This window comes from Dermochelys coriacea, chromosome 27 (genome assembly GCF_009764565.3).
Source record: "Dermochelys coriacea isolate rDerCor1 chromosome 27, rDerCor1.pri.v4, whole genome shotgun sequence".
Lineage (NCBI taxonomy): Eukaryota > Metazoa > Chordata > Testudines > Dermochelyidae > Dermochelys > Dermochelys coriacea.
The window spans coordinates 10,213,948-10,241,241 of record NC_050094.1 but is presented as its reverse complement, the minus strand read 5'-3'; the positions used below and the strand labels follow the sequence as shown (position 1 = coordinate 10,241,241).

Here is a 27,294-nt window from a genome sequence, read left to right as displayed (position 1 = left end):
CCAATCAGGGGACTTATTGCAGCCATAAACTCAAGCTAACACTAAGACAACATTTGAAAAGCCTTGTTACTGTATTTAGACATATAAAGCTATTAACAGCGGAGGAGATTGCTCTTGTAATATACATCCTCACTCAAATTCCTATTAGAAAAACGGCATAAGGATTATTTTTTCTACATTGTTGGCATATTTAAAACAATGACCCCTGAAGGTGTTTAAAAAATAATTCTCTCTCCATCCGCACATAACCATTTGAAACTTAATTTCCAGCAATTTAAGTTTAATTTACCTGACTTCCCGTGCAGTGCATAATAACCTCGTTAATGGGATCTTTGAAAAGAAGCAATAATAATCTACCATTGTTCCATTAAAGAGTGCAGCTAATAATTAACCAAAAAAAAAAAGTGAGAGGAGGGGTTGCGGGAAGGACCTTGGGATAGTAAAAATGTATCCATATTACCTTATTTCCGCTAAAGGAAACCCTGGGAGGGCTAAGGGGAAAGAAATCTTGCTAGGGAAACTAAAAATAGGGGAACAGAAACGGGTGGAAGAGAAATCAAAGCATGAAGCGTGTAGGTTGCTTGGAGAATGCTACAGAGTGTGAGCAGTTACAGAATGGAACAAGTTAATCATGGCTGTTATTAGTCAAAGGGAGAAACTTTTTATTTATTTTAACATAGTCTCTGGGCATCTCACTTTCATATAGGGGAATGTCCCTAGTCTAGACATAAACAGTTGCCAGGAAACTGTGTGGTAGTAGGAGAAAACGAGGGAGAAAGAGAGAGAGAGAGAGAGCTTTTAAAATAACAGGCTTGCATTGTCCTTTCAAAGCCTACTGTATCTTAAAAGGGATTCCTCTTACGCTCTCACCCTCTGCTCCCCGCCCCAACCATCACCTCAGTGTTGTGCACACCACTAGACCTACCTTTTACAGACCACTCCAAAATGATCATTCGAAACAATAAAGCGAACAAACAAATAAATAGTTCATTGACTTTATAATTAGCTCAAATCTCCTGCCTTCCTTTCTCCTCATCTAATTATGGCTCTCATTTCACAAGCTCACTTGCTGTGTTTGCTGTCAAGAAGTAACCTTTCCTCTTTTGGTTTTGTACCACATAATTGATAACGTAGAGATAATGAACGTATATAACTTGAAATCCTCGGCGATGTAGCAGGCCTCAGAATAAAAATGGATCCGGTCTGAGGTTCCTGTACCAAATGGGAGGTCACGTTTGTTCCATTTCCAGGAGATATGCAAACGTGCAATGCACTTATAATCCACTACTCGAACAAAAATGTAGAAAAAGGAATTTGTTAACCAGTTTCAAGGGATATTAATCACCCAGAAATATTTAAGCAAAACGAAGTTTTCTTGCATTGGACGGTAGATGGCAGCAGACCGCATAAAATGGGCTGGAAAGCAATTTGTAACAGAAAAGACATAAAGAGAAATAGACCTTCCGTTTTTAAAAATAAACAGCTAGGTGATGTTTAAACTACAGGAATTCCTTAATTAGCAACTTATCTATATTCTAGCGAAAACATTTAGATTTCATAGACGATCAGACATTAAAGGGTGCCGGGGGTAAAGTGATTAAAAAGACTTACTTGGAGTGACATTTATCTCTTGGGTTCTACAAGTGGTTTCCCACACAGCATTTAAAAACATCAGCAGACATAGATTCTGGAATTATGTTATTTAAATGAAATGAAATAATCATTTGCCTTTTTTTTTTAAAGAACAGCGGTAACCACGGATTCTATAACATTTATGGACTTAAAAGAAAAAGCACTTCAGTTGGCTTTTATTTTTCCCTGTTATGTATCAACACGTAACAGCTCCTTCAAAAATATCTTTTGAAAATTAATTTTTGTTTGCTATTTCCACCGTTGCTATCATTTACTCTTGCCCGTACAATATTCAGGAATAGTCAAGCCGGGTGATATAAGTCGCCTTGTCATCTATTTTTAATGGTTAACTCATGGGTGCCTTCCTTAATCAATATCCCTTTCCATGCATAAACCTCGGATACTGTCTTATTTGAAAAGCATCAGAAAACAGTAGCAATGTGTCTTTTTTTTTTTTAGTCCTGCAGTAATGAAAAGGAACATTCAAAATGACATGCAACACCGAAGAAGTATTTTCTTAAAACCAAAGCAACCATTTCGTTCAGAGGAAAAGCTATTCAAATAAAAGGATGTTTTCACACCACACGGTAGCAAGTGGAGGAAAAGGAAGACATAAATAAACAATAAACGATATTTAGGGATTTACAGCTCCACAGACGTGTTACATTTGCAGGAGCATTGCAGAACGCAATGAAACCCACCCATCGTCATTCCCTCACAGCATCCTCTTTCATTTGGAACTTTCACTTTAAAAATAAATGTAATCATAACGTTGCAGCCCTGTAGTTACTATTATTCTTATTATGTTTTCTAGTTTCCAGAACCTTATTCTACAGGACTGCGGTGGACTGCCCTCTTTAAAGAAACCACCCACGTAATAATGACCCCGGAGAGCAAAACAAAACCCAACTGGCTTCAATGCAAACTTCACCAAATTACTGGGCTTGCCTGAAGACAGGCAAACTGGCAAGATAATTCTGCTCGGGAGGGGTAAAAAATAAAATATATCCCAGGCAACAACCCAAATAGGGTTTGGCTGTTTTGTTTTTGTTTTTGTTTTTTTGTTGTTTTTTTTAAGGCAGAATCTAAAAGACACCGTCACCGAAGTCCACAGCAGCCTTGTTTCCAAGTCAGATATCTACTACAATATATCCAGGTGATATTACTGTCTTACTGTCTCTGTTAATCAATCTTTCTTTCTTTCTTTCTTTCTTTCTTTCTTTCTTTCTTTCTTTCTTTCTTTCTTGGGGTGGGGGAGGAGAGAGGGAGTTTTATAATTGCATTTTCTCGAAGCAAAAAAAAAAAAATCAAATGAAGAGAAACATATATTATTCCCTTACCTTTTGACGTCCATTTCTGTGGTATAAGTTTTTTTTTAAAGCAAGTAGCGTTTGTTTATCTTTTAGCTGACAAATATTGTCCCAACCTGATAGCCGTCGATTGTCTCTCTGACTTGTGATAGCTTCTTGCATTGCTGTAATTTGCATAGAAAATGGAGTAACTTCCCTCTTTGAAAAATATCAGCGTCCACTCGGCACAGACTCTCCACTTCCCCTCCATTACTACTGAGATTCCAAAATCAGCAGGCAAATTAACACAGGAATTAAAAACAAAAAACCTTTTAACTCTCTCTCGCTCTCTTTTGGGGGGTGAGAGTGCGTGTGTCTTGTGTTTACCCCCCTCCACTACCTCCTCCCCCTTTTAGCCCTATCGAGTTTATACACGAAAGTAAAACAATGTAAAGAAGCAAGAGCCCTATAGAGGACACTGATCCGACCCAAGGTACAGCGGCCAAAAGAATGGTGCAATATAACCACATGGGAAATCATAAAAAGTTCATGTTCACGGTTAGCAGTCCACATGACCGGCTCTGGCCAATCCCAGAACCCAGCCACTCATAAAGTTCTATCACAAAGTTGTAAATTTTCATAAAACAACAAGGAATTTATTGCATTTCTTCATGACTGCTTTACCAGCAGTCTTTTTCTTAGGCGCCATCTTCTATTTTTTAAACAAAAATAGAAGAATATGCAAAGATCTTTTTTTTTTTTTCCCCTGGTGGGGGATTTAATGGAGGTGCCAGAATCGCACCTTACACAGAAGGCTAAAAAAAGATTTTTAAAGGACAGGCGATGTTCAAGCAGCGGGTTTTATTTTAACCTTATTTAGCTGTGTAATTATGAATCCTTCTGCTAAAACAGAAAATGAACCACTGCGGGCGTCGGAGAATTTAGAAATAGATCAAGATAAATATATTGAAAGAGAAAGGCTTTCTGTATCTATAACATGATCTAACCTTATGTATTTATGTGTCACTACGTATTTAGGATCAAACACACCACGCATTCAGAACGTTAATTGGAAATCCTGACACTAGGTAATTTTTGTGTGTGGAAATCTCCGGCGGGCTTTAAGATTTGATACTACGCTGATATGATGTGCTTCAATAGATTGAGCATAATAAAGATTTTAAAAAAAATCCTTAATTCAGAGATGCCCGTCGCTGTAGAGGTACATGTCACAGGGACAATAGATCTGGCCCAATGCAACAAACCACTTTTCACTAGCAATAGGAATTTTCTGGAACTCAGTTTTCGCTCTGGAAAGTGTGTATATGAAAACACATGACAATGGGGGGATTTGATAAGGGAACATTTAGTTTTCACCTTCTTTTATTCTCTGATCAAGTGGGATTTCTGTGTAAACGCCATAATATACGATACTTATAATAAGTGGCCTACCACCGTGATTTTTTTTTTTAGTAATGTGCTACATTATTTTATCTAAAAGCTTTTATATTCCTATTTCGGCATCCCACGCTTCTGTATTAATAAGTGGAAATCACGTGTTGTGTATTGGGGGTAAAATGAAAGAAAGATATTTTATTAAATGTTTTCAGCTTCCGTGAGAAAGAAAGAAAGAAAGAAAGAAAGAAAGAAAGAAAGAAAGAAAGAAAGAAAGAAAGAAAGAAAGAAAGAAAGAAAGAAAGAAAGAAAGAAAGAAAAGCCATTTAACAGCTACACCTAATTCCACGCGGTCTGCTATATTCCTATTCCTATTACACACACATTTCTAGAATTGCATACATCTCCTATTTGAAGAATACATTCGTTTATTGCGTACACTGGAAATGTTAAAAAGAGAAAAAGAGAGAGAGAGAGAGATGCTCGCAAGTGCTTAAAATTAGTTACCATTGTTTTGCATTGTTGATTTTCCTGAGTTTAATTGGTTTAATTTATTTTATGTGTGCTTTGATGTTAAACATTATTCGGTGCTAATGAAATACTTACAGTCCACGATAAAGCAATCGAAAGGGGGGAACAACAAACCCCAAACCATAGCAAAATATCTTGTGTCCTTGGGAAAGGGTCAGATTAGTCATACGAATCTATATATAATATAGAAATAGGTTTTTTTAAATTGTTTCTTGCTTCTCTGCTTTTACCTTTCGCGTCTTTTTTCCCAGTAGAATAATCTCTGAAGATATTTGGAGGAAGAGAAAAGAGTGAAATCTGCAAATCCATATTCTTGGCAATTGTTTTTTTTATACCCGACTATGAGTTTTATTTCGCTAAATGTTTTAAAATATTAACATTTGTAGAAATGTCATTAAAATGTTAAATACGACGGTTATGCTGAAAATTATCGGGTCCGAATAAGATGACGTATCAGGGGACATTAAAAGGGATATCTTCTTTATATCCAGAAATAAACAACTGAATTCTAATAATGCAAACACATAAGAAAAGTGCAATGAACTGAACACAGTTTTAGACTATTGATGGGTGTTTTTATTATTATTATTTTGAAGAATAATAATCACAAACCAAGAAAAAGAAACTCGCCGCTATTAAATAATCTTCTACCTTGATATACACCGCTTTACTCAGCACAATATTAATTCATTTTTCTAATGACTTGAACAAGGAAGTGGTCCAGGTAAAAATATACACAGACAAAACAGCATCGCAACCAGAAAAGAACCACAGAGGTTACAAACAGAACAAGCGGTCATCATAATTCATATTATGTACAGAGTACTATATACGCTATGTATAATTTCCCTTCATACTTTCAGATCACATTTTCTAATTAAAGGTGCTAACACGACCACATTACTTCATACCAAAAAAGTACACAAGGAAATACAAACAGGGAGATTTACAAATACTTGTACTGTATGAAGACCCACATAGAAAAATGTATCTATCTGACTCTAAAGCCACATTTAATAGGTAGATATTATTATCCATTCTATTGTACAAAAAAAAGACTGTAATATAGGTAGTATTTTTTTTCAATATCAGGAAACAGAATGCACCATTCTTAGACTTGTTTTTATTTTGATTTCATTTATTTTATATATATATAGTCCTTTATGTTTAGGTTTCACGTTTCCTGGATTAGCTTTCTGGACTAAAGTCCCCTTCACCCAAACCCATCCCTTTCATTCTTCTTCATCATCTTCAGCGTCTGGTTTTTCCTGGCTATTTGAACTGGTGCATGCAGTTTTATTTTCTTTTTTCCACTTCATGCGTCTGTTCTGGAACCAGATTTTGATCTGCCTCTCTGTCAGGCACAAAGCATGAGCGATTTCGATACGTCTTCTTCTGGTCAAATAGCGGTTATAGTGGAATTCTTTCTCCAGTTCCAGGGTTTGGTACCTGGTGTAGGTCTGACGTCCTCTTTTTCTGTCAGTCCCTGTGAAACAATAAATTAGAATCAAATGAACGCTGGGTGGTTGTTGCGTTGCCTTTTTTTGTTTGTTTTTTTTCTTTAAACATATTCTAGATATCGTCCATAATAGCACAGCTATTTAATACACCAACGGCAGATCCCCAGTTGTTTCCTCAAAAGAGCACTGACAATTTTAGATCGGCTTAGAATCCGATCCTTTTATTTTGGAAGAATATATCATTCTAATAGAACACACACACACTCCATCACATACTTAATTATTTTTCTTATCTGGGGAGGGGGTGAGTGTTACTTATTTTCAGATTGTGTTTGTGTGCGAGAGAACTTCAGCAAGTTTGCTACCACTTTCATATTAAAGCATGTTTTTTATTTTTTTAACCTAATACATTTCCCATTAACCAGGGAATAAATGCATTAATAAATACTTTCCATAGCTAGATAGAAGCCTCTTCTAAATACCATTTCAATTATTTGTTCTCTGTTAAAGCTGTCATCATTAAGCTCTGTTTGTAAGATGCGCAATGGTCTTAATTATTTAACGGAATATTTTCTGTATTACATTGCTCTGGTCTACTGGCAACGCGCAGGCAGTGGTTGACATGGATAATGTTACTTCTCTAGATGAAAGTGGGGTATTTTTTTAAAAATCTGTCAGAAAGATGGGGCTGCATAACCAGAAGTTTTTGAAGAGGATATTTTTATCTACATGGGAACAGGCTGAAACAAAGACTCGGCAGTCATCCGGCATTACCCGCAACTATTTAGTTGTCTGTGAAAGGGGACTGGAATGAAACCAGAACACATTTTCTTGCCATTTGTTGGAATTCAATTGGAAATAATTATGCAGCAACATGATGTTTGTGGTTTCTATTCAGTTGATGCCCATTCCAGTGGACTTTTTTTTTTTTTTTTTGGTAAGGAAGAAAAGACTGTTATTAAAGAAAGGAAAAGGAAAACGGCCAGGCTAGCTGTAAAAGGGGCAAGGAAGTAAAATGTGCAATTCTGTGGAATGTGGGTTGTAAAATTCGTTGAGGGAAGAGCCATAAACTGTTGCTGAATGGGAATTGCTATACTATCTTTCCATCGCTGATGAAATTCCACAAACCCAATTACACAGTGGGCAAAGGTGGGGGGGGGGAATCTCTAGGAGCAGGTAGTGTTTTAGTTTTAGGCACTGCAAACCACAAAATATGCCTCTTGGAGGGCTTGTCTTCGCAGGAATCCAGCATATTCTCACTACTTCAAAATCCTCCCTAGCCTCGTTGTTATCCTGTGGCACATGTTAGAAAGAAGGAGTGGGGAATCCTTAAATCGAAAGGCAGAGATGAAGTGTTCACAACCAGAAATATTTGGTCTTTGATACATCAACTGTAAAAATGAATGAATTATGGAACAGGTAATGGAAAATACTGACCACAAATAAGTATAGGGTAAACTCTTGCTTGCTCAAGCTCCTGCATTGGGCTTCCTTCAATTGGCACATACCTTGGGCAAGAGTTTGTTCTCCCCTGAAGTTTCCTACCAAGGCACGTTCAGACTATCTGGCTTAAAGTTAACTCATTAGTCAGGAGGCTATCAAGTTGCAATCTGGCAAATCATAGGAAAACCAGAGCTTATGAGTAGCAGCGAAATGAGTTCAGATGTTCCACACTGCTTTCAATGGGGGCAGCAATCCTTTTTTAAAAACCTGCATTTAGAGTGAAAACGAGATATTAATATTTCAGTTTGCTAGGTAGTGGTCTGAGAAAGACCAGATAAGAATTAGAAGTGATTTCGTTCAACAAAAGAGAGAGAGAGAGAGAGAGTCAGGCCAGCGTTTTCAAGCCTTATAACCAGTGCATTTCTTAATTATTGAAATGAATTCAGTTTATTGGGAAACCAAGGGTATGTCAGAACACTATCTCTTGTAATGAATAAGGATATTTATTAAATGTTAATTGACACTAAGATGCTGAAAGGACGCGTGTTTGTGAACGAAATATACATATGCCAGCCGGGATGGGTGCCTTAGACAGATTTGTATTTTAAATACATATACAAAGTAGGCGGCTTCACACCATGAGATCCTGTCCCTCTCCCCTTATCTTGTGGTGAGGAAACAGAATCCACACTTCCACGGCCAGTGTTTGTTCATCATTCTGACAGCATCATGTGGGTCCAACAACTTTTGGAAGCTGGTCCAGGTACTTTGTCTAATAAGTCCAATGCAGTTCCATTACCGCTGATCAGCACCTTACCCAGAGCTTCTCCAAGAGGCCATGAAAAAGCAAAAACACGCCGACCCTGATTAATCAGTGATTCTAGCCGCTACGTTACTTACACGAGACCCGCATCTATTTATTTATTTATTTATTTCCCTTCCGAAATTTCACAATTTTGAAAGCAGGGATTTAATAGCAAAGTGGAATCATGTGTTGCCGTTTCTATTAGATTAATGGTCACATTCAGGGCTTAATTGCGCTGTCTGGGACGTTATGCTAAGGGTCTGGCAATTAGCGCTCTAGCAATCTTAAACAAGCAAGCAAATTAAATTAATTAATTAATTTAAAAAAAAACAACAACCCTGCGAGCCGCCTATACAGAGTTTCTTTAGGAACAAGCAAACAAAAACATTTTTAAAAAGAGTTAAGTATGGGGACAATTAGCTAATGGCCATGATTTTGCAGCCTTGCCTTTCTTCACTATGACAAACTGCCTTTTGCATCGCATACACGCAGCACCAGCCGCTCTAATAAATATTTAAAGCTAAAAGGATGGCTTTATGGGGGGGGGGTCCTCTCCCTCTCCCTCTCGAAGGCAGAGAGAGAGAGCGAAAGAGCGCTTCCTTTTCGGCGAAACGTCATAAAAGGAGTTGGGGACAATTCCCCCCTCCCCTTCTTCCCCCTCCACCCTTCCCCCACGCCATAAAATAATTTACATTCCCCCCCCCCCAGGCGTCTTTCTTTAAGGAGGCTTTTGACTTACCTGTACTCCTCATCCAGGGATAGATCCGGAAGTTGCTCTCGCTTTGCAAGTCTGAGTCCCTCTGATCCGTTTTGCTGCAAGTCTGCTTGGAGGCGTCTCCCGGGCACATCATCGAGAGGTTTTGCTCAAACGGAGAACAGTGCATGTTGAAAGAACTGGTTTCCAGGCCGTAGCTGGTGGAATACATGCTAGAGGTTTGGGGGTGCATGCTACTCCCATTGGCGTAGAGCCCAGGCATGGTAGCTGCAAAGGAGACGCTGGAACCGGATCCATACCCCGTTCGTTGGGTATTGGAGGCAAAAGCGCACGAAGTTTGCTCAGGAAAGACGCCGGATGGGAAAACTGAACTTGCGGCTTGATATTTAGAAAATAAAGCATTCGCATAATACAATGAACTCATAATTTGGCCGGGTGATTTGTAGGCCGGGACGTTTTAGTGTCGGTTTTACGAGGTACCGTGATATATTACGGAATTAGAGTCCAGATTTACACCAAAAAGGACCCCCTTTTTCCTCCCTGACCATGTGACTCCGGGGCACGTGATTTTGCCCGCTCCAATCAGCAGCCAGCTTCCCCACTGGCTCCTGGTAATGTGGAGAAGAAAAAAAAAAAGAACTGGGGTATGGCTGGATTTATAAAATATGATAAATAATGGATGTGATATAAACCCTCCAAGATCTATGCGAGATGGGGCGGAATTGTGCTGGAGTCGATAAGCAACCTGTAATCAGTTTTCAACTGAGACGAAGAAGGGGGGGGAAAGGAAAAATAGAAACACTGGTTATAAAACAGCATCTCTCTCTCTCTCTCTCTCTCTTTGCTGGGAGAAATAAATGAACGGGGCTCTCTTTATTCCTTTATTGATTCTGTCTAAAATTCCTTCTTTCGCTCCATAAGATTTCCACTGTCTTTTTCATAGTTTTTCAGGAGCCTGTACACCCTTCCCCCCACCCCCTTATCTGTAGCCCTGAAAAGACAAATGCCTCATTGATACCTAATACTTTAGGGTTTTTGTAAAAAAAAAAAAAAAAAAAAGAGCTATTCGGCTGTATATTTAATTCATTCTCGTGCCACAGGCGTTGAGCTGCGCATTGAGCTGGCATTTGCTTTCCTTGTTGCGAAAAATAAGGACTATACAGATCCCTTGTTTAGCTTGTCAGCGGTTCTAGGGCAGCCAATTACAACTATAAGTAAAGCGTTACCAGCTGGCTGCTTAGCTTTCTGCTGGGGAAGCAGAGAGATCTTCCAAAAAGTAACCTGTCTCTCTCTCTCTCTCTCCCCTTCTCGTTTTTAAATCAAAGCCTTACTGGGAAATGAGAGGGTAATGATTGATCTGCATCTCAGATTTTCGCTGTTCCGCCTTTCCAAGGTTCTGTTGAAAGGGAAAATAAACCTCACGCATACACACTTCAGTAGTTCCATGGTGGAAGATATCAGGCAAAGCAGGAAGGGTTAGCATGTCAGCCACTCAATTGCACAACTGACAATTCTGCAAACAGATTAGGGGATGCGGGGGGGGAAGAGATTCATTTCTGAGTGATTGGGATTCATCTTGGGGAAACTGGGAGTAAGCAATGAAAGAAAAATTTACCTTGAGGAAGGATTTCCACACAGCCACCTAATCTGTCAACACATATGAACTGTTAACAAACAACAACAAAACAATCCATCCCCCCCCCCCGCCCCACGCACTTCCAAAGAAGAAAAACCCTGCGAGCCAATTCAGCCACTGCCTCCTCCAGTCTTAATAGCAACCTAAACTCTTCAGTCTCGCTAAAGGGTAAGCACTCCTTTGACGGCAAGGTCTGCAATTCTGACACAATTGACTTTTATTTCCTTTCTATCAAAGTAGTCCTGGAGGAAATGAAGCAGGGTAAAAGAATGATGTCACGGGATTCTCGCTTGTAAACTTTATTGTAACTTTCTTCCGCCGCTTCCAGGTTTAGACAATAGAACAAAGTGATGAAAGAACAACAAAATATATCATTAGTTCCCCCATAAAGTAATTCACGTATACAGTATACATTCTTTTTCACAGTAAACCTAAGGATCACTTTACAACTTGCTCCACTGTGCGCATGCTAACTAAAGGAGAGAGAGAAAAGAAGAAGAAAAAGCCTTTTGGAAGAGACACAAAATTGTAAACAAAACAAAAAACCCCAAACCAAAACCCCAGAACAGAAGCAAGGAAAGTGACGAAATAATAATCATAAAAGAGAGGGAGAGAGAGAGAGAGATAACTACAGCATAAATAGGCAGTTTCATGTTGTCGGGATGTCTGTTTCAATAGCTACCTCCAGTACATACAGTTAACCACAACAAAAAGGAGGAGGATTCAAAAGTGCACAATATAATTTCACATAAACTCCTATAGCATTGAAAGCAGAGTTAACCAACCCCCCAGTAAAGAAGAGAGAGAGAGAGAGAGAGAGAGAGAGAATTCACAGTCATGTTTTACATAAGCTATTGCGATACACTACCACTAGTTAATACTGGCGAAAGGCTAGAAAGACCTCCGGTCTCTTTGCATACTGTTCATTGTACCAAAGGACAATCAGGAAAAGTGGGTGCTTACAGCTATATTGTTTTACAGCAATAAAAGGGTTTTCCCCCTCTTTTCTATGCATTGTTTTCCCCTCCCCCCCTTACATTAACTGCCATTATGTAAGAGTCAGATCCCACTCAGACCCTTAGTGCTGCTCTCTCAGTTCGTAAAAAATCTTATTTCTTGTCCCCCTTCTGTCCGTCCTTCCTCGTCCACCTCCTGGTCTCTTTCCATTTTCTGTTTTTCCAGTTCTTCCTGCTCGCATTTGCTGCTGGGAAACTTGTCTTTGTGTGTTTCCTTTTTCCAGTTCAATCCTTCTGTTCTGGAACCAGATTTTGACCTGCCTTTCTGTCAGTCCCAGGGCGTGCGACACCTCGAATCCCCGTTTACGGGATCAGGTAGCGGATTAAAGAGAAATCCTTCATCCAGCTCCAGGGTTTGGTAACGGCTGTAGGTCTGCCTCCCCCTCTGCGTCCAGCGGCTGCTGGGGGGTGGCAAGGTTGGGGGAGAAGAGAAGGAGGTTGAAAGATACATAAACCAGGCTCCGGAATAGAAAGCGAAGGGGTGGGGGGGGGGAAGGAGAGAGGAGACACAGAAGCAAAGGCAGGAAACAAACACAGAGAAAGACCCTACTCTTCTAAATATTACAAAGGTGTGGGGGGGGAGGATAACTCTCAAGAAAAGCGTGTGGGGGTGGAAAAATCACACAACCCACTCTCCCAGAGCGGGGCTAGCATAAATGGGTTCACTTGCAAAAAAAAAAATCGCTCCCCACTCCTTTGTAGTCAAGCACAGTGTATAGCTAGACCCCGGCGAAAACCAAAACAGAACAAAACAAAACACAAAAACACCCTCAAACGAAGGAGCTTTAAGGCTATAAAAGTGCAATAAACTTTAGGGGAAGCGCCCCACATTGAAAGCCCAGCTCTCCACAAGGAGAAGAAAGGTCTCCTTCAGGGTAATTAAACTATAAAGCAATTTACCAAGTGCAAAAGTTTACCCCCATAAAGCAGTAAAAAGTAACTGTGGAAAAGGGGATACTTTATGGGTTCAGGAAATGCCTCCTCTCTGCCCTTTCTATTTCAGCCTCACCTTGCGGTCGCATCCAAGGGAAAAGCTGTGTAGGAGAAGGACTCTGCTCTGAATTCTCCGCCTCTTCCCCAGGCCGCTGGAAGCTAGCTTGCAATCCGTGTACTGCACCAAGTCCCGATTCCGGGCACTGAACAGGCTTTGTCTTTGCAATGGGTCGTATCCATAGAAGTTGCTTGGGGTCCCCCATGGCATGCTACAGCGCAAGGATTCTGTTGGTAAGGGGAGCTGGAGAGAGAGGATGCTCCGTGGTAAAACTCCTGAATTTGGGTCGGATGCTGGAAGGTACCACCAGTGCTGGGTCCATACACAACTGTGGGGTCCTAACCTCCAAGATCCTGAGCAAAGCCACAGTCATAGTAGTTGGGGCGCAGAGAGTCCCCGGTTTTGTATTTGGAGAACAGTGAATTGACAAAATAAGAGCTCATTTTAATTATTTTTTTTAAAAAAACCACGGGAATCTATTAGCGCAGAAAGAGCTAAGATGCTAAGCAACAACAGTTTGTGATTTCCAGGAATATAAAAGGAGGATATAATCAAAACTCTAAGCCTGCATGATATTGAATTCCTGCTCCCCCCCCCCTTAAAAAATCGCCACTTATAGAGTTCTCGCTTTACATTTCCAAGAAGAGGTGCCAGTTCATAAACAGTTTTCAGTGATTTACTTCGGCGCAAATGAGTTGTTTCATATTTTGCAGTGTCTTTTCATGATCATTTGCATCTATTACCAAAACCTCATCCTATTGGCTTCTCCTTACTCCACACGGACTCTGCACTGCATGATTGTGAAAAGAAGAGTGTGAGGGAATAAAGAAGGAAAAGCCAGAGAGGGAGGGAGAGAGAGAGGGAGAGACTGTGGGGGGAGAGAGAGAGAGAGAGAAAAGAGGTGGGGTGAATATACGGATTAAATATGTTTAACTACCTACATTAATGAGATATCTCTCGCCTCACACACATCAAATACCTAGACCACCCAGAAAGATTGATTTTTGGGGAGTGCTGGAAAAATCAAAGAGAGGCGCGCGCAGATCGTTATATTCAAAATTTAACGAGGCAGTTTTAGCCTTTTTAATGTCCAGGGTCGACTTTGGAAAACTGTAAAAGAACACGTTTAATTGCTACCAGTTTTAAAAGGTCCTATACATGTAATTGGTATTTTAATACAAGTTATCAAATCTACAGCTTCTTAGCCTAAAACATATTTTAAAAACAACGAGGTAGTCATATTTAACATTTTAAATGATCAATTTACTTATTATTGATAAAGGGTTAACTATCCCATGAAGGGAATTGCATTTGTAATAGCCCCAAAAAAGGCTGTAAACTGTTTAACAACTTAAAAACGCAATAAAGCCAGGGATGTTGTTGTTGATTTATACCGCACTACATAAAAGCTGGTAGGGTTTTATGATTCCTTCCTCTACTGCTATAAAACAGAGGTTTCGATTGGAACCTTTAGCATTATTGCAAGATGTTGGGGTCAATATTGAATTAAAATGATTATAGTTTTTTCATATATAACATTGACTTTTGTGGCTCCCCGCTACCCCTCATCCCATCTCCCCCTCCCTCCCTCCCTCCCTCCCTCCCACCGTAGAGGATTTGTTAAAGATGTGGCTGGGCATGATGGCAACCTAAAGAATTGTTTTGCTTATCACATCCAAAACAGAACCTTTATAGACATTAACTGATGCCTGGTCCCCCATCTCCACTCCCCCCCAACTTCAACTTTTAATTTTTTGAAACATGGTGCTTACGGAAGCTGGGAAGAAGAGGGGGGGATGGGGGGAATGATAGCAAGACTTTCTATTTTATTGACATTTGGTAACAACCGAGCAAAGTTACCCCTAACATGCCAACACTGCAGTTTTCCACAATATAAACACACAGGGGGTAGATTTTGAAATTCATTTATCGCAGTCAGCAAATATTTCGTGTAACATATTCAGATAATAACTACACAAAACACCCTCCCCAACTTAAACTCTTCTCAGTGTCCCTAACACCCTCTCTCCTTACACCCCCTATATACTTCCAGCTAAATTTTTCATCTTTCAACCTTCATGGGAGGTAAAGAGACCTTCTGTATCTTTCTTTCCGCCCTGCCTACACATAATGCTTGCCGTTCCATCCAACTACCTTATACCTACACACAAAAGGTGAATAAAACATTATTTCGTGCCCATCCTCAACTGGGGGACAATTTTCAATCATCTGCTTCCAAAACGCTAATAGAAAAAGTTTAAAATATTCGTGCTAGACGTCACTCTTTCTATTGTTTTGCTTAAAAAACCTACATTAAAACTGACAACAGAAACATTTAGAAAGAAGAAGAAAGAAAGAAAGAAAGAAAGAAAGAAGAAAGCAGAAAGAAAGAAAGAAAGAAAGAAAGAAAAGAAGAAAGAAAGAAAGAAAGAAAGAAGTTAGGATCAGAGATAAAAGTTTTAAACCATCCTTGTATTTCTTTTCCTCTATTTTGCATAGGATAATTTCATCCTATTCCAAAATCCTTTTCAAGTAATTATTGATGTTGGAGTGTTTGCAGAAGCAAATTAAGATCTCTTCTCCCCTAAAAAAATAAGTTAAGATTTTATTTTTCTAGACCAATTTTACTATCGATTGAGTACAGTTTGTTTTCATCGTAATAGAGAATAGATAGACAGTAGATAGATAGATAGACAGAAATGGTTCACCTGAGTAAACAGCAAAAACATCTCAGGATTTTGTGTGTGTTGTGTTTTGTTAGAAAAATTAGGATTATGACTTCAGCAACAAACAACAAACAAACAAAAACCCAAATAAAAAGACAAAAGTATTTTCAGAAAGGAACTTAGTTCTTGTGTGTCTGTATAGATTTATATAAAAATAAAACATTTATAAACTCAGACGTTGGTATAGAGAGAGACAGAGAAGGAGACAATTCAGTTGTTCTTAGAAGTTAGCATTTCTATCAAGTGCAGTAGAATTTTATGGTCATCATGTGGTACTAACTCATCAATGCATCAGAAATCAATCGCTGACCTTAAATCATTCATATACTGTACTAGTGATTCCTGATGAAAGGAAAATGTTTCTATTATAAGAAAAAGAAAAGAGGAGAGAGAGAGAGAGAGAGAGAGAGAGAGAGAGAGAAGATAATTTATAAATACCCAGTAGAGGAAAGATTTATTAGGAAATAACATAGAAAAAAGCATACTACGGAAACCATAACTTTTCATTATTTTACCTTTTATTGAGTGTATAAAATGGACTTCTATTAATTTTACAGTATTTCTGTTTAAATATGTATTCGGGTTTTTAGTGTATTTAAATACAATTTAGAGCTATTTAAATTTTAGATTTGTAAACAAAATATTAGATTCTGCATGGAAAACTATTGCTTTCAGTAGTGTATCCTTTTAATTTTGTTATATTCCGTTCCAGAAAATTATATACTGAAAAGTCATACATTTGTTGTATCTGTGAAGAGAAGTATTTATCCAGAGAATGTTTTGATACAAAAGTTTAAAAGAAATCTTATATTAAAATTGTATTATTGTATTTCCTTGTTTTGCTTCTTCCTTACCTATATGTGTGTGACTATATTTTAACAATTATTGTTTCATTATTTGGAGGCGGAAAAGATCAGAATGAAAATGAATTTACAGATACAAAACTTTATATCGTTGTTGTTGCTAGACCATGGAATCTTTCCTAAGTATTTCAGCACGGTAAATTTACTATTTTTGATTACTTTATACTGTGGTTAGGCTCCTTTCTATATTTCTTAAATACCTATGGATGCCAGTTGAAGCAAGCAATCAGCAACGTAATGGAATTCGTTTGGGCAAAATACAAATATACAGTGCTTCAATAGCCCGTAAAATATGTGTTATTGATACATTATTTAATGTAGATGAGTGTAAACAATTTAAATAAACAAATGAGAAGTATACTGTAAAAGCATTTTTAAAAGGAAAAAAAACACGCTCCCCCCTCCCCGCGAAATCTTAATTCATCTCTTTTCATTTCTGAAAATGTAAATCTTAGATTTTAGCATAATTAAAATGTTGGCGTCTAACAAACCGAACTAACGGCGTCGAAGACAAAATAGCTGTTTTTTTCAGATGGACATTTAAAATAGATGCGTGTTTCATCCCAAATCCTGCTAGCATCCAGATTCCAGATTTACCTTCTTTTGAATCTCATATAATTTACACAACGCAGGAAAAAAAATAGATGTAGCCTATAAAATCGGCAAAATAGCTATAATTAACCCTATAGTTTTATCTCTCAGGATTATTCATAGTCTTCTGCAATACCCAGTTTGTTGTTTCTAATGAAATCAAGGTGTTATTAAATAGCTTTAATGCTGAGGAACTGGCTCGTCTGTGATTTTTAACATGGAGCAACATCGCCATCTAGCGCCCATTACCGAATAAAAAATCCCCCGAGCCACATAAACAGATGATCCAATAAAGAACAGAGTAGGGGAAAGGTGGAGGGATGGAGGGCGGGGGGGCGGGGGGAGAAAAAACGTATTTGTTGGGAGGAGGGGTGAAGCATGGAAATCAGGAAACGGTTCATGACATTTTGCGATAGGTGGTTATAAAAAAAGTAAAGCAGCCCCAGAGGTTTTCTGCAAACTATCCCTATCCATCCAGTCAGTTAGTAGCCAATAAAGCAGGGAAAATGGGTTGCTTCTGAAAACCACTATTGGTTTCAAATTCCGAGACTAAACAATTGGGCATTCTACTCTGGAGGGGAAGGCTAGGGCTGTAAACAGATAAAGAACTTCCCAACCCAGACGTCTCGCCAGAACTTCTGTGTATGTGTGTGGTGTGTTGTTGTTGTTGTGAGTTTATGGCTTGGGATTCTGGCAGCCTTGAATTGCTAAGAAAGAAAGAACAAAGGGAAGCATCCAGAGTGCTGGATTTTCACGGCATCTGCAAGAAAAGAATAAAGAAGAATAAATTAACATACTCCCTTCCCCCCCACCTCCACCCCTCAAAAAAAAAATCCCTTAAACAAAAACTTTGTATGTGATTGAGGCTGAAAGAAGAGTATTTACGTGTTGGGTTTCCCCACATCCCCAAGTCATTGTAGTAATTTAGGAGCTCCTGAAAGTTTTCTTGCACTGTTTGCTTTACAGCCGTTTAGTTCTTTAACCTTCCGAAATTTATACCCTGTAAAGTTTTATAGCGGTCATATTCTTTTACTGCAGCACACTGCACGTATTTTTTTATGACAAGTTACTTCCCTTCCTCTCTTTCTCCAGTAAGCTCCAAAAATCTTTTAACTTATTTTGTTTTCTTTGGGCTACCCCATAGAAAGAGGATTCCCCCCCCCCATCTTTTTAAAGTAAAATGTTGGCTTTTAGAGCACTCTTTCTTTATGTTAACAAAATTAGGGGAACGGGAATCCTGGCTGTATTTCTCATTGTTTCCTGCTGATCTGAACTTTAGGGTCTAATTTTTGTTTGTTTGTTTTACTTTCCAGGCACTTATGTTTCTGCATGAGACATAAAGTGTAAAACGACTTCTAAATCAGGAGTTACCTATCAAGCCCTAGGGAAAAGGAATCCTATGTTATATATTCTGGTCATTCCTACCATAGGTGGGAATATTTTATTTCGTTTGGAATGATTTTTTTTAAATTCTCCACTCACCTTATGGCAATTGTAGCCTATCTAGATTTAAAATAACGGTGCATCTAACCCAAGAAGGAAGGTCTCAGAAATACTTTGCAAAATTGATTTAGAAACGGAGTAGGTTAGAGTAGAAGCCAGGAAACACTTACTACACTGGAAGTGAATTCATTTCATTTCTTCTGTGGACACTGGTAAAAAATTGATCTTTATAATACACTTAACGAGCCACTATAGAACTCAGGAAAACACTAAAAACATTTCTGAAATTTTAGATGAAGCAGTATAACACAATGAGAAATAGGTATTGTTGTTCTAAAATCGATTTTTATTCTGGAGCATTAAACATCTGTGGAAAATACATTTGGGCTTGTGCAACAGAAAACAGGTTTTCCAACAATTTGCTCTTTAAAAAAACAAAATCCTCTACTAAAATGAAGTAACATTTTTTACCATATTTAAAAAGCTTATTTCATTGTTGCCTTAAAGATATCCGCTCATCACCACAATGCTAAGGAAAGTGAAAAGAGATGTTATATCCTAGAGTCCAGTAGATTGAACAAGTGAATTAAGTTAGGGGTATTATTTGATCATTTGTTTGTTTTTAAATAGTGTGTTTAGATAAGCCTGTCCTGGATCAGTTTGGAAACATATGCCAGATTTAGGCAGTATATTCAGTTCGTTAAAACTAGCCTTTAGATTCATTTGTCCTTCATTAAATGAAGAGAGAGAGAGAGAGAGAGAGAGAGAGAGAGAGAGAACAAAATATAAAATACAGAACCCCAAACTTTAACAGGCCCAATCCTTGCTTTTCATTTCAGATGATTTTGAAAGTAAACCCAATGATCCTTTCCCCTTTTTTTCAGCTCAAAATGGGGGGAAATCCTGGTTTTTTGGAATTTCTTTTGAGAAGGAAAATTTCCATACAATGTGAAGTTAGGTTAGATTTAACACACTGAATCTCTTCAGCAGTTAAAGTTGGAAAGTTTTACATGAGAAAAGTCTAGGCTTAAAAAGCGTCTGAAGATTGGGCTTCAACATTTTCAGATCTGGTTTCTAGACGACTGAAACATTTTTTTTTAAATGGGAGAAAACTAAACGTGTGTAAATTGCAGTGTACAGAAAAGCGCCGCTATTGCCTCTGATCTTGGGATAAGCTAAAAGCAGGCGCACTCTCCGAAGATGAAAATATCACTCTCGAATCTCTAGTAGTATAAAAATCTTTTCCTAAAAGTACAAGCAGTTTTCTTGTCTATGAAATTAGAATTGTATTGTTTTGCTCACACATCACCAGAAATATTTCTTTTTTCTTCTTTTACATTTTTGTTGTTGTTGTTATTAAAACTTGCCACCATACACTGTGTTATTCCTAAAAAGACTTTTGGTAGCTTGGTCTACAAATGTGCACACGAAAAAAAAAAGGTAGGTTTATTTTGATATTCGTCATCATTCTTTGAAAAGTAACAATTGAAGATCTCAACGTATACTCAAAAAGCCACATTGGAAACAAAACAAGCGTCAACGTCCACAGAAACACAATCACAGACACATTTTACAATACCCACCATATAGTCAACTTGTACTAAAGTTACTCCCCCATCTCCCTATCTCCCTCCCGCTCCTCTACCCCCTTATCCCCCCCCCCAAAAAAAAGTTAAATCTTACAGAGCAATAAGGAATCACAGTCCTGGTTGGACTGGTATAGAGAAACCTCCAAGAGATCTTTCAGATGAGAATTCAATTCCTTCCAGCATGAAATGAGACCTCTTTTGTAAACAATTAGGATACATATTTGTTACGTTAAATGCACACACGCACACACACACAAAAGCCAACCACAAGACAATCACAATTCTTTTATGTCACTCAACCAGTAACAGTGTTCTTTTTCGTGTGGAAATGCAACAGCACGTATTATAATGTAATGTAAACAAGGTATCAATGTAAAACGTGATTAATTAATTTCTAACAGATCAGAAGGAAATATTCAAGTATAAACTTCTCATCTGAAATATCAGGGGAAAGAAATGTACAACCAACAGCCGTGGCACTTTACCTCTGAAACAATCTAATTCTTTAGGAAAATTCATTTCACAATAAATTATAAATACTCTAACACTAAGAACACAAGTTTACCTTCTCTTAGATCTACTTAGGTAGGGTTTTTTTTTTTGTTTTCTGTTTGTTTTTAACTAGAAAAATGTCTTTTTTCCCTCTAAAAGTTAGAAATAAGTTGGAAGGGGTTTTTTTTGTCTTTTTTGTCTTTTTTGTTTTTATTTTTTCTTTTTGTTTGTTTGGGGGTTGTTTTTTGTTTTGGGGTTTTGTTTTGTGTTTTGTTTTGTTTGTTTGTTTTTTGCTAAACAGTTAACACTTTTGTTCTGATAGACTTTTCAAATGATCCCGTATAAAACTACCAGGTTGGGAGGATTATTTCTAAGATTACACTAAATTCTCTGATCAAAGTCATTAATCCACCACAGAGCGATTAAAACAATTTAAAAAATAAAACAGAGGCGCAGTGGGATATTTGACTGTCATTAATCTGAATACACCGGCATAAAGTTGGTGAATTGAAAATGGTTTGTTGTATGCAATTAAACTCGAATCTTAAGAATGTGTCTGCCTTCTAGTAAATGGTCTGGTTTCTTTGCCACTTCAATTTATGTATGTGGGTGTGTGGTGGGGATCGGTTAAGAGACACAATCATGTAACGTGGTTACAGAAAGACAATGGGATGTGTCATGGGCATAGACTATGTTTATTTGTGACAAGGTGGTGGTGGTTGTTGGAATTTTTGTTTGTCTTTCATTTAGAAAATAGAGGCATCATATCCTGATGGCAACAAAGCCTATGGACCTGGTATGTCTACACTGTATGGGGGGGGGGGAAACCACAACAAGGAATAGAAACAAAACCCAGCATGTGTCCTAAATCAGGATTTTCACCTTCACATTAGTAGCTTTCTAACTGGCAACAGTACGAAAAAAATTATAAACTTCCGGCTTGCGAAGGTGGAACCAAAAAAACCCCCATGTTTTATGTGTCATCATTAGTATAGTTCGGAAGCTATCACCCATAAATATAGAGTAAGCTGTGAGATAGAGCATGGCATTTGCCTTCTGTATCTTATTCTTTGCCCTGTTCCTTGTTCATTTTCTTCATTTTCATCCTTCGGTTCTGAAACCAGATTTTGACTTGTCTTTCACTCAGGTTGAGGAGTCTGGCCACTTCGTGTCTACGGTCCCTGGTGAGGTACATATTGAACAAAAACTCCTTCTCTAGCTCCAGGGTCTGGTATTTGGTGTAAGGGCATCTTTTTTTTCTGGAGGAGCGGGCATGGAGCCAGTTGGCCGCTGGGTTGGCTGAAAGACAAGCAGCAAGATCAATACTCTGTATCCTGTTCGTTTCTCAGAATGGTCTTAATCAATAATATCGCCAAATTTATATATATGAATAAATGTCTACTGAGTTATGAGTTACCAGGAAAAGGCTACTTGAAAAGCATATATGTTTACAAAAGTATATCCACACACTTGTGCGTATGGTTGATGTATAGGATCCCGATCCTGCAAACAATTACGCACGTGCTCAGCTTGACCACCTGGAGTGGCCCCATTGTTTTCCAAGGTAGTACAATTAAGCACGCCCTAAAGTGTTTGCAGGATCTGGACCTATACGTGTATAGATGCATGTATGTGTACATGTGCCTAAATCCACACACACGTAGAGAGTAATTTATGCATCTATAGGCATACTTTGCAGATATGTGTGTATACATATGACTATATCCATTCCTATCTGCATTGTACTTAAGAAAATACATAGGTTACTTCTGAATAAGGCATCAATAAATCATGCCTATTTTTGCTAAGTGCCAAGCAATAGTGCTAATAAACATCACTTCAGTGGGCTCTGGTCAATGTTATCCAGAAACACAATTGCATTTGCAGTATTATAAATGTAAGTAATGCAATAGAAAAGCAAAGTTACATACACACCATCCCCCCCCGCTTAACGTGGTATTGGAAAGAAGAACATTTTATAAACACTTTCCAATAATTTCATCGAATCAAGGTGGAGGCAAAAAGATTTTGGAACAAAGATCAGAAACAAAGTCTGATGAGTACAGTATCTCGGACCATTTGCACTAACAGCACACTAGCTTTAGGTGCCAAAAGTATGCTGGTGAATTTGTCACCAAGAAGGTGTGCTGAAATATTTTTGGGGGAAGAAATGCTTTGCACACTTCTACTAATTACATGTAAACATGGAACTGACTTGGGGGAATAAAATGAAAAGATTATGACCAGATCACAGTCTTCTGCTTTACTTCCTTTGCTTCTTCTGAAATTACAGATAAAGCCATAAACCTGAACATAAATTAAATGGAGCATTATATTAAAAAAAAAAACACACGCACACACCAACACAACGTTTCCTCTACGTAAAAGGAAATGTATTGAATATTTTTAAAATAATCCTGTTAATCTCCCACTGTAAGTACTTCATCTTACAAATTTGCACGGCTATTTCCTTAGTGGAATTGACTTGATCTAATATGCAGAATTAAATATTAAAGAGGAAGAAAGCTGTTAATAATTGATACCGTTAATCCTGCTACCTATCTTTTAATGGCAACGGAGAGGCTCTTCTTCATAAAAGATCTTCTTGGAAAAAAACATGACATTTTATACAGGAAGAATAGGTTGATCTAGTGACTCTATACAATCCTTTAATCCAGGAAAGCCAATGAGAAATGATTTTTGGGGCAGGTCGTTCTTTTAAAATCCAACAAATAAATGAAAATATTGCGGCGGCAAGAGCTTCCTTATTATGTAATTTTTTAAAAAAAATAAAACAGCCAGTGGGAGTGGTGGGAATGCTCTCTGAAAACCAGCTCCCTCTTCCAGTCCTGTTACAGATTTTTTGCTGGCATTCTATCAACATCAGCGAAAATCAAACTGTTATTTAAAACACAATTTGCCTCTTAACTACACACCGTAGAAACCACAGAGTAGCCTATTAGCGTGGATAACTGCACCTTCACAACGCTGTCCTGGACAAGATTTGTATTTATTCCGTTTCAGGGACATTGAGCACCGAGCCTGGCTCTGTAATTCTCCCAAATCATTCACCTCACTCGCAGTTTGTTCTGGATCTCTGCCCAGTACAATAGACTAGGACTTTCTTTTTGTGCACGGGGTAAGTTAAATGATGGACATAACGCCACCACTGCACACCGGGAAAATGTATATTTTTATTTGTAATCACGTAGTTACAATTGCAATATCTGTTACACGTTGCAAAAAAAAAATAAAATAAAGATAATTTAAGGGGGGGGGAGAAATCAATGTGTAATTACACGTTCTAAACATGCTGGAGAGTTATTCCTTCGGCGAATATTGCTCCTGGATACACTATGAATTGGGCTGTCAAGTTCGTTTTAAAAAAGTGTGCATTCCATGCAAAATATTTATAACGGGACTGAATCTTGACTGGTTTCACCCTCCTCTTTCTAGACTGAGAAGAGCCCTGTTTTACCTTTCAGGTACAATAAAGAAGCACGAGCTAACGAGAAGCTAACACGCGTGATATTTTGCTCGAATGTCCTTGTTTTGTGTCTAAAGCTGTGTGTGTGTGTGCATCTAAATGTGCAGCTTTATACATATATGTATGTATTATAAATGCAAGCGTTTGCTCCACTTTTCAGAAAACAATTCACGAAAGAGACACAGGTTTAGGTTTAACAGGTCACCAATCTGCTTCAGTACAAATAAAGACTTAAGTTCAGACCCTCTTTCCTGTTTGGAAGAGTGGTTCTGAAGTATTCATACCCTACATTTCATAAACAACAAAAAAGAGGCAACGTGACAGATGAAACAACGAGGCAGACCGTCAACTTTGGATCTCTCAAGGTAAATAAGAGCAGCGAGCATGAAATAGACATTGTTGCTGTTTACTTCTCCACGTGAACTCTTCCACCTTTTTCTTTTCTCACCCCCTCCCCCGGTTTGATTCCATTTTTCATCCTCCATTCCCTTTCCTCCCAATATTTACGTTTTTTCCCCTCCCCACTAACATCACCCTTTGCTAGGAAAGCAACGGTTTTGGAGCTTTGAATAAGTCTGGAAAGAATGCATGCCAGCAAAGAGGAAGGCTTGATCAAGCTTTTTGCATTTGCTCTGGACTCTACACTGCGTAAGGAGTTTTAATCGAAGCAATGCCATTCTCTTCCCCACCACCACCTCTTTCCACCACCACCATCTCCTGTCCTTTAGGTTGGCACCAGTAATCTGAGAGATTTTCTTTCAGACATGATTTTAACTTTGCTTTGCATTGTCCCGTTTTATTGCACCGCCTCAGCTTTTATACTGTTTACTTCCTCACTTTTATAACTTACTTTGATCTGGCCTGTCTTTGTCCTCGCTTCCTTCACAAACTTTATTGTCCTCGAAGCTGGGCCTTTGATTGGAAACGATCGCCTCCCTTCCAGCAGAAGTTTCTAAATTGTACTCCTGTGCTCCTTGTTTATGGACTTCCCCGGGGTGCCCCAGCAGAGGCTCTGATTTAACTGATCCCTGCCCGGGTATGTTCTCTGTTCTGGGCACTGGATCCAGCCAGCTTCGTAGATACCTGCTATCAGAAGGGACGCTTTGATGTTGAATATATGGATGATAGACCGAAGGAAGGGTACCAGAAGAATGAGGATTCAGAGGAGTCCAGGAGGCGCTGAAAACTGGAGGTTTTGGCTGGAAACTACAAGAGGGGAATTCTAGATGATCATTATGTCCAGCTTGCCTGGAACTTGTATATTGCCCAGTTGAAAATTTAGCTGAAGGCGAGTCTTCACTGTCATGACTTATAATAGAGTCGACATAATAATTGCTAAGAGTCCCAGAAATGGACATTCTCAGACATCATACAAAGCACGGTTCAATGAAGGGAAAAATATAGAGAGAGAGAGAGAGGACAGATCTAGATTTGTACGCTACCCCCTTCTCCAACTTCCTAGCCAACAAAGTACAGTTGGGCTGCTGTGTTGTGAGCTCCTAGCAAAATGATTGGTCAAACTTTTTTCGAGCGCCTGATAAAGCGTCAGTAGAGGCGTAAATCAATCGAAGGCGAGGGGGCTGAGCAGCGCTGTCATTCGCCCTTGCATTCCATATCAAGGATGGATTGTTTTATGTTTATGCAATGTTGCAAAACGTCAGTAGTTTAGAAAGCCACGAAACATACAGTGCGGGGCTAATACGCCTTCATAGATTTGCTTCTGAAACATAAAGGGGAGGGGGCGACACAACACGCGGGTCTCTCTGGCTTTAATAACCATCGTGTGGCGGGGAATAGAAACGAAAGCAAAGCTTTGCCATTCAGTTGCCCAAGTGCAATTGTAACAAGCCGGAGAATGTGTACAATTCGGCCAAAAAGTTAGTTATTAGAGAGCGATGTTCATGCATTGTTAAACTAGGGAAGGCTCTGGTTATAAAGCGTTCACCCTTCTGGAATGGGTCAAAAATTGGATTCTTAACACAGGAAAATAACCGGAGTAGATTTGAAATTTCAAATGTCATTGTAATGTATCTGACATCATAATTTTGCCGGGCGGACCATAATACCTCCATTGTCTATAGCTGGGTTTGTCTAAAATGGAAAAAGTAAGAATGCATGTCTCTGTACTTCACCAGTGTAACCCCAGGATTGTGTTGCTAGGGCTGAAATAGTCGCATATACCGCTTGAAACTAGAAGCTTTCCTTTAACTTTACAAGGCTAGTAAAATACAGTGTGGCACGGATCCTGCTTTGTTACAGAATGCGTTACACTTGTGACGGTTAAATAGTTTAATAACACTTACATTAGCTTTCTTTGATTTTTATAGCCTTAAATTTATTGCCTGTGGAAAAGAAAAGGGGGGGGAAGAAGGAGGCTTTCACATTGTAGGCTGCAGCTTATGGCTCGCCACCCTACCCCTCTTCCACATTCATATATATACATGTATGAAAAAAAATTCCACTTGTATGTAAACATGATTTTTTAAAACGGGATGGATTTCTTTTTGCTAATAGCTCAGGAAACGAGTAACAGGCTTTTAACGAGATACAGCTAATAACTAGTCTGGACCGTAGAGGAAACAGCGTTCGTCCAGCCAAATTATGGCAGATGCATTCTTTCCAAGAGGGTTACACGAAGATTTTAAATGCTGGTTAAATTCTGCTGTGACTATGTGCAAAATTATCCCCGGACTTCAGCTGAGCTACATACAGTCTGGACGGATTTGCCTCTTTGCATCTCTCTAGAGTTCTTCTCCTAACACGGAATTCTTTTTAAAGTTAATCGAATATAACTTGCTAAAAATATTACCCATTAAGAATATTTTCTAAATTTACTCTGATGTATATTTGATATGTCTTTAGGAGCTGACTAATAATCAGATATTGGGTGTTAAGTGACCATCTTCCAATTAAGAGAAAGCAAAACAAATCTTTCTTCTCTCTCTCTCTCTTACTATATAGATAGAGATATAGCTATAGATATAACACACAATGTGTGTGAAACATCTCTAAGACAAAGGCATTTTACTAGTGGAAAATGTTAAAGACACTTAAAAACCAATCCCCAAGCCTTTACATTTTCCCTTAATTCCTACAAAATGTGTCTTATGCAAGCAAGTGAGCTGTAGAATGACATATGTCTAAATCTCCTGGATGTGTCTTCTTCTAGATAAATTCTTATTTGTAAATA

At 38.5% G+C, this 27,294-nt stretch overlaps 3 protein-coding genes across 3 annotated transcripts; all 3 read right to left on the bottom strand.

Annotated features, from left to right (window-relative positions):
* Positions 1–5,400: 5,400 nt before the first annotated feature.
* Positions 5,401–10,858, bottom strand: HOXB7 (homeobox B7). Its single transcript, XM_038385439.2, has 2 exons — positions 9,295–10,858; positions 5,401–6,333 (listed from the first exon to the last, which is right to left on the bottom strand). Exons 1-2 carry the CDS (start codon positions 9,692–9,694, stop codon positions 6,080–6,082), a joined length of 654 nt encoding a protein of 217 aa, XP_038241367.1. The 5' UTR covers positions 9,695–10,858; the 3' UTR covers positions 5,401–6,079.
* A 1,157-nt stretch (positions 10,859–12,015) lies between these two features.
* Positions 12,016–13,768, bottom strand: HOXB8 (homeobox B8). The gene is given in 8 exon segments (XM_038385437.2): positions 12,016–12,043; positions 12,045–12,151; positions 12,153–12,233; positions 12,236–12,309; positions 12,312–12,323; positions 12,932–13,003; positions 13,006–13,114; positions 13,117–13,768. Coding segments are annotated over 8 exon segments (723 nt in total). The 5' UTR covers positions 13,357–13,768.
* Positions 13,769–20,249: 6,481 nt separating this feature from the next.
* Positions 20,250–25,721, bottom strand: HOXB9 (homeobox B9). The gene is made up of 2 exons (XM_038385435.2): positions 24,955–25,721; positions 20,250–21,916 (listed from the first exon to the last, which is right to left on the bottom strand). The coding sequence occupies exons 1-2, from the start codon at positions 25,460–25,462 to the stop codon at positions 21,681–21,683; spliced, it is 744 nt and encodes a 247-aa protein (XP_038241363.1). The 5' UTR covers positions 25,463–25,721; the 3' UTR covers positions 20,250–21,680.
* Positions 25,722–27,294: the final 1,573 nt, after the last annotated feature.

Excerpts from the sequence above, each read along its gene's own strand:
- HOXB7 (XM_038385439.2), bottom strand. The coding sequence starts at position 9,694 with ATGAGTTCATTGTATTATGCGAATGCTTTATTTTCTAAATATCAAGCC. Across the intron at positions 6,334-9,294 it reads TCCCTGGATGAGGAGTACAG|GGACTGACAGAAAAAGAGGA; the intron begins GTAAGTCAAAAG and ends ATTGTTTCACAG.
- HOXB9 (XM_038385435.2), bottom strand. The coding sequence starts at position 25,462 with ATGTCCATTTCTGGGACTCTTAGCAATTATTATGTCGACTCTATTATA. Across the intron at positions 21,917-24,954 it reads CAAAGACAGGCCAGATCAAA|CCAACCCAGCGGCCAACTGG; the intron begins GTAAGTTATAAA and ends CTTGTCTTTCAG.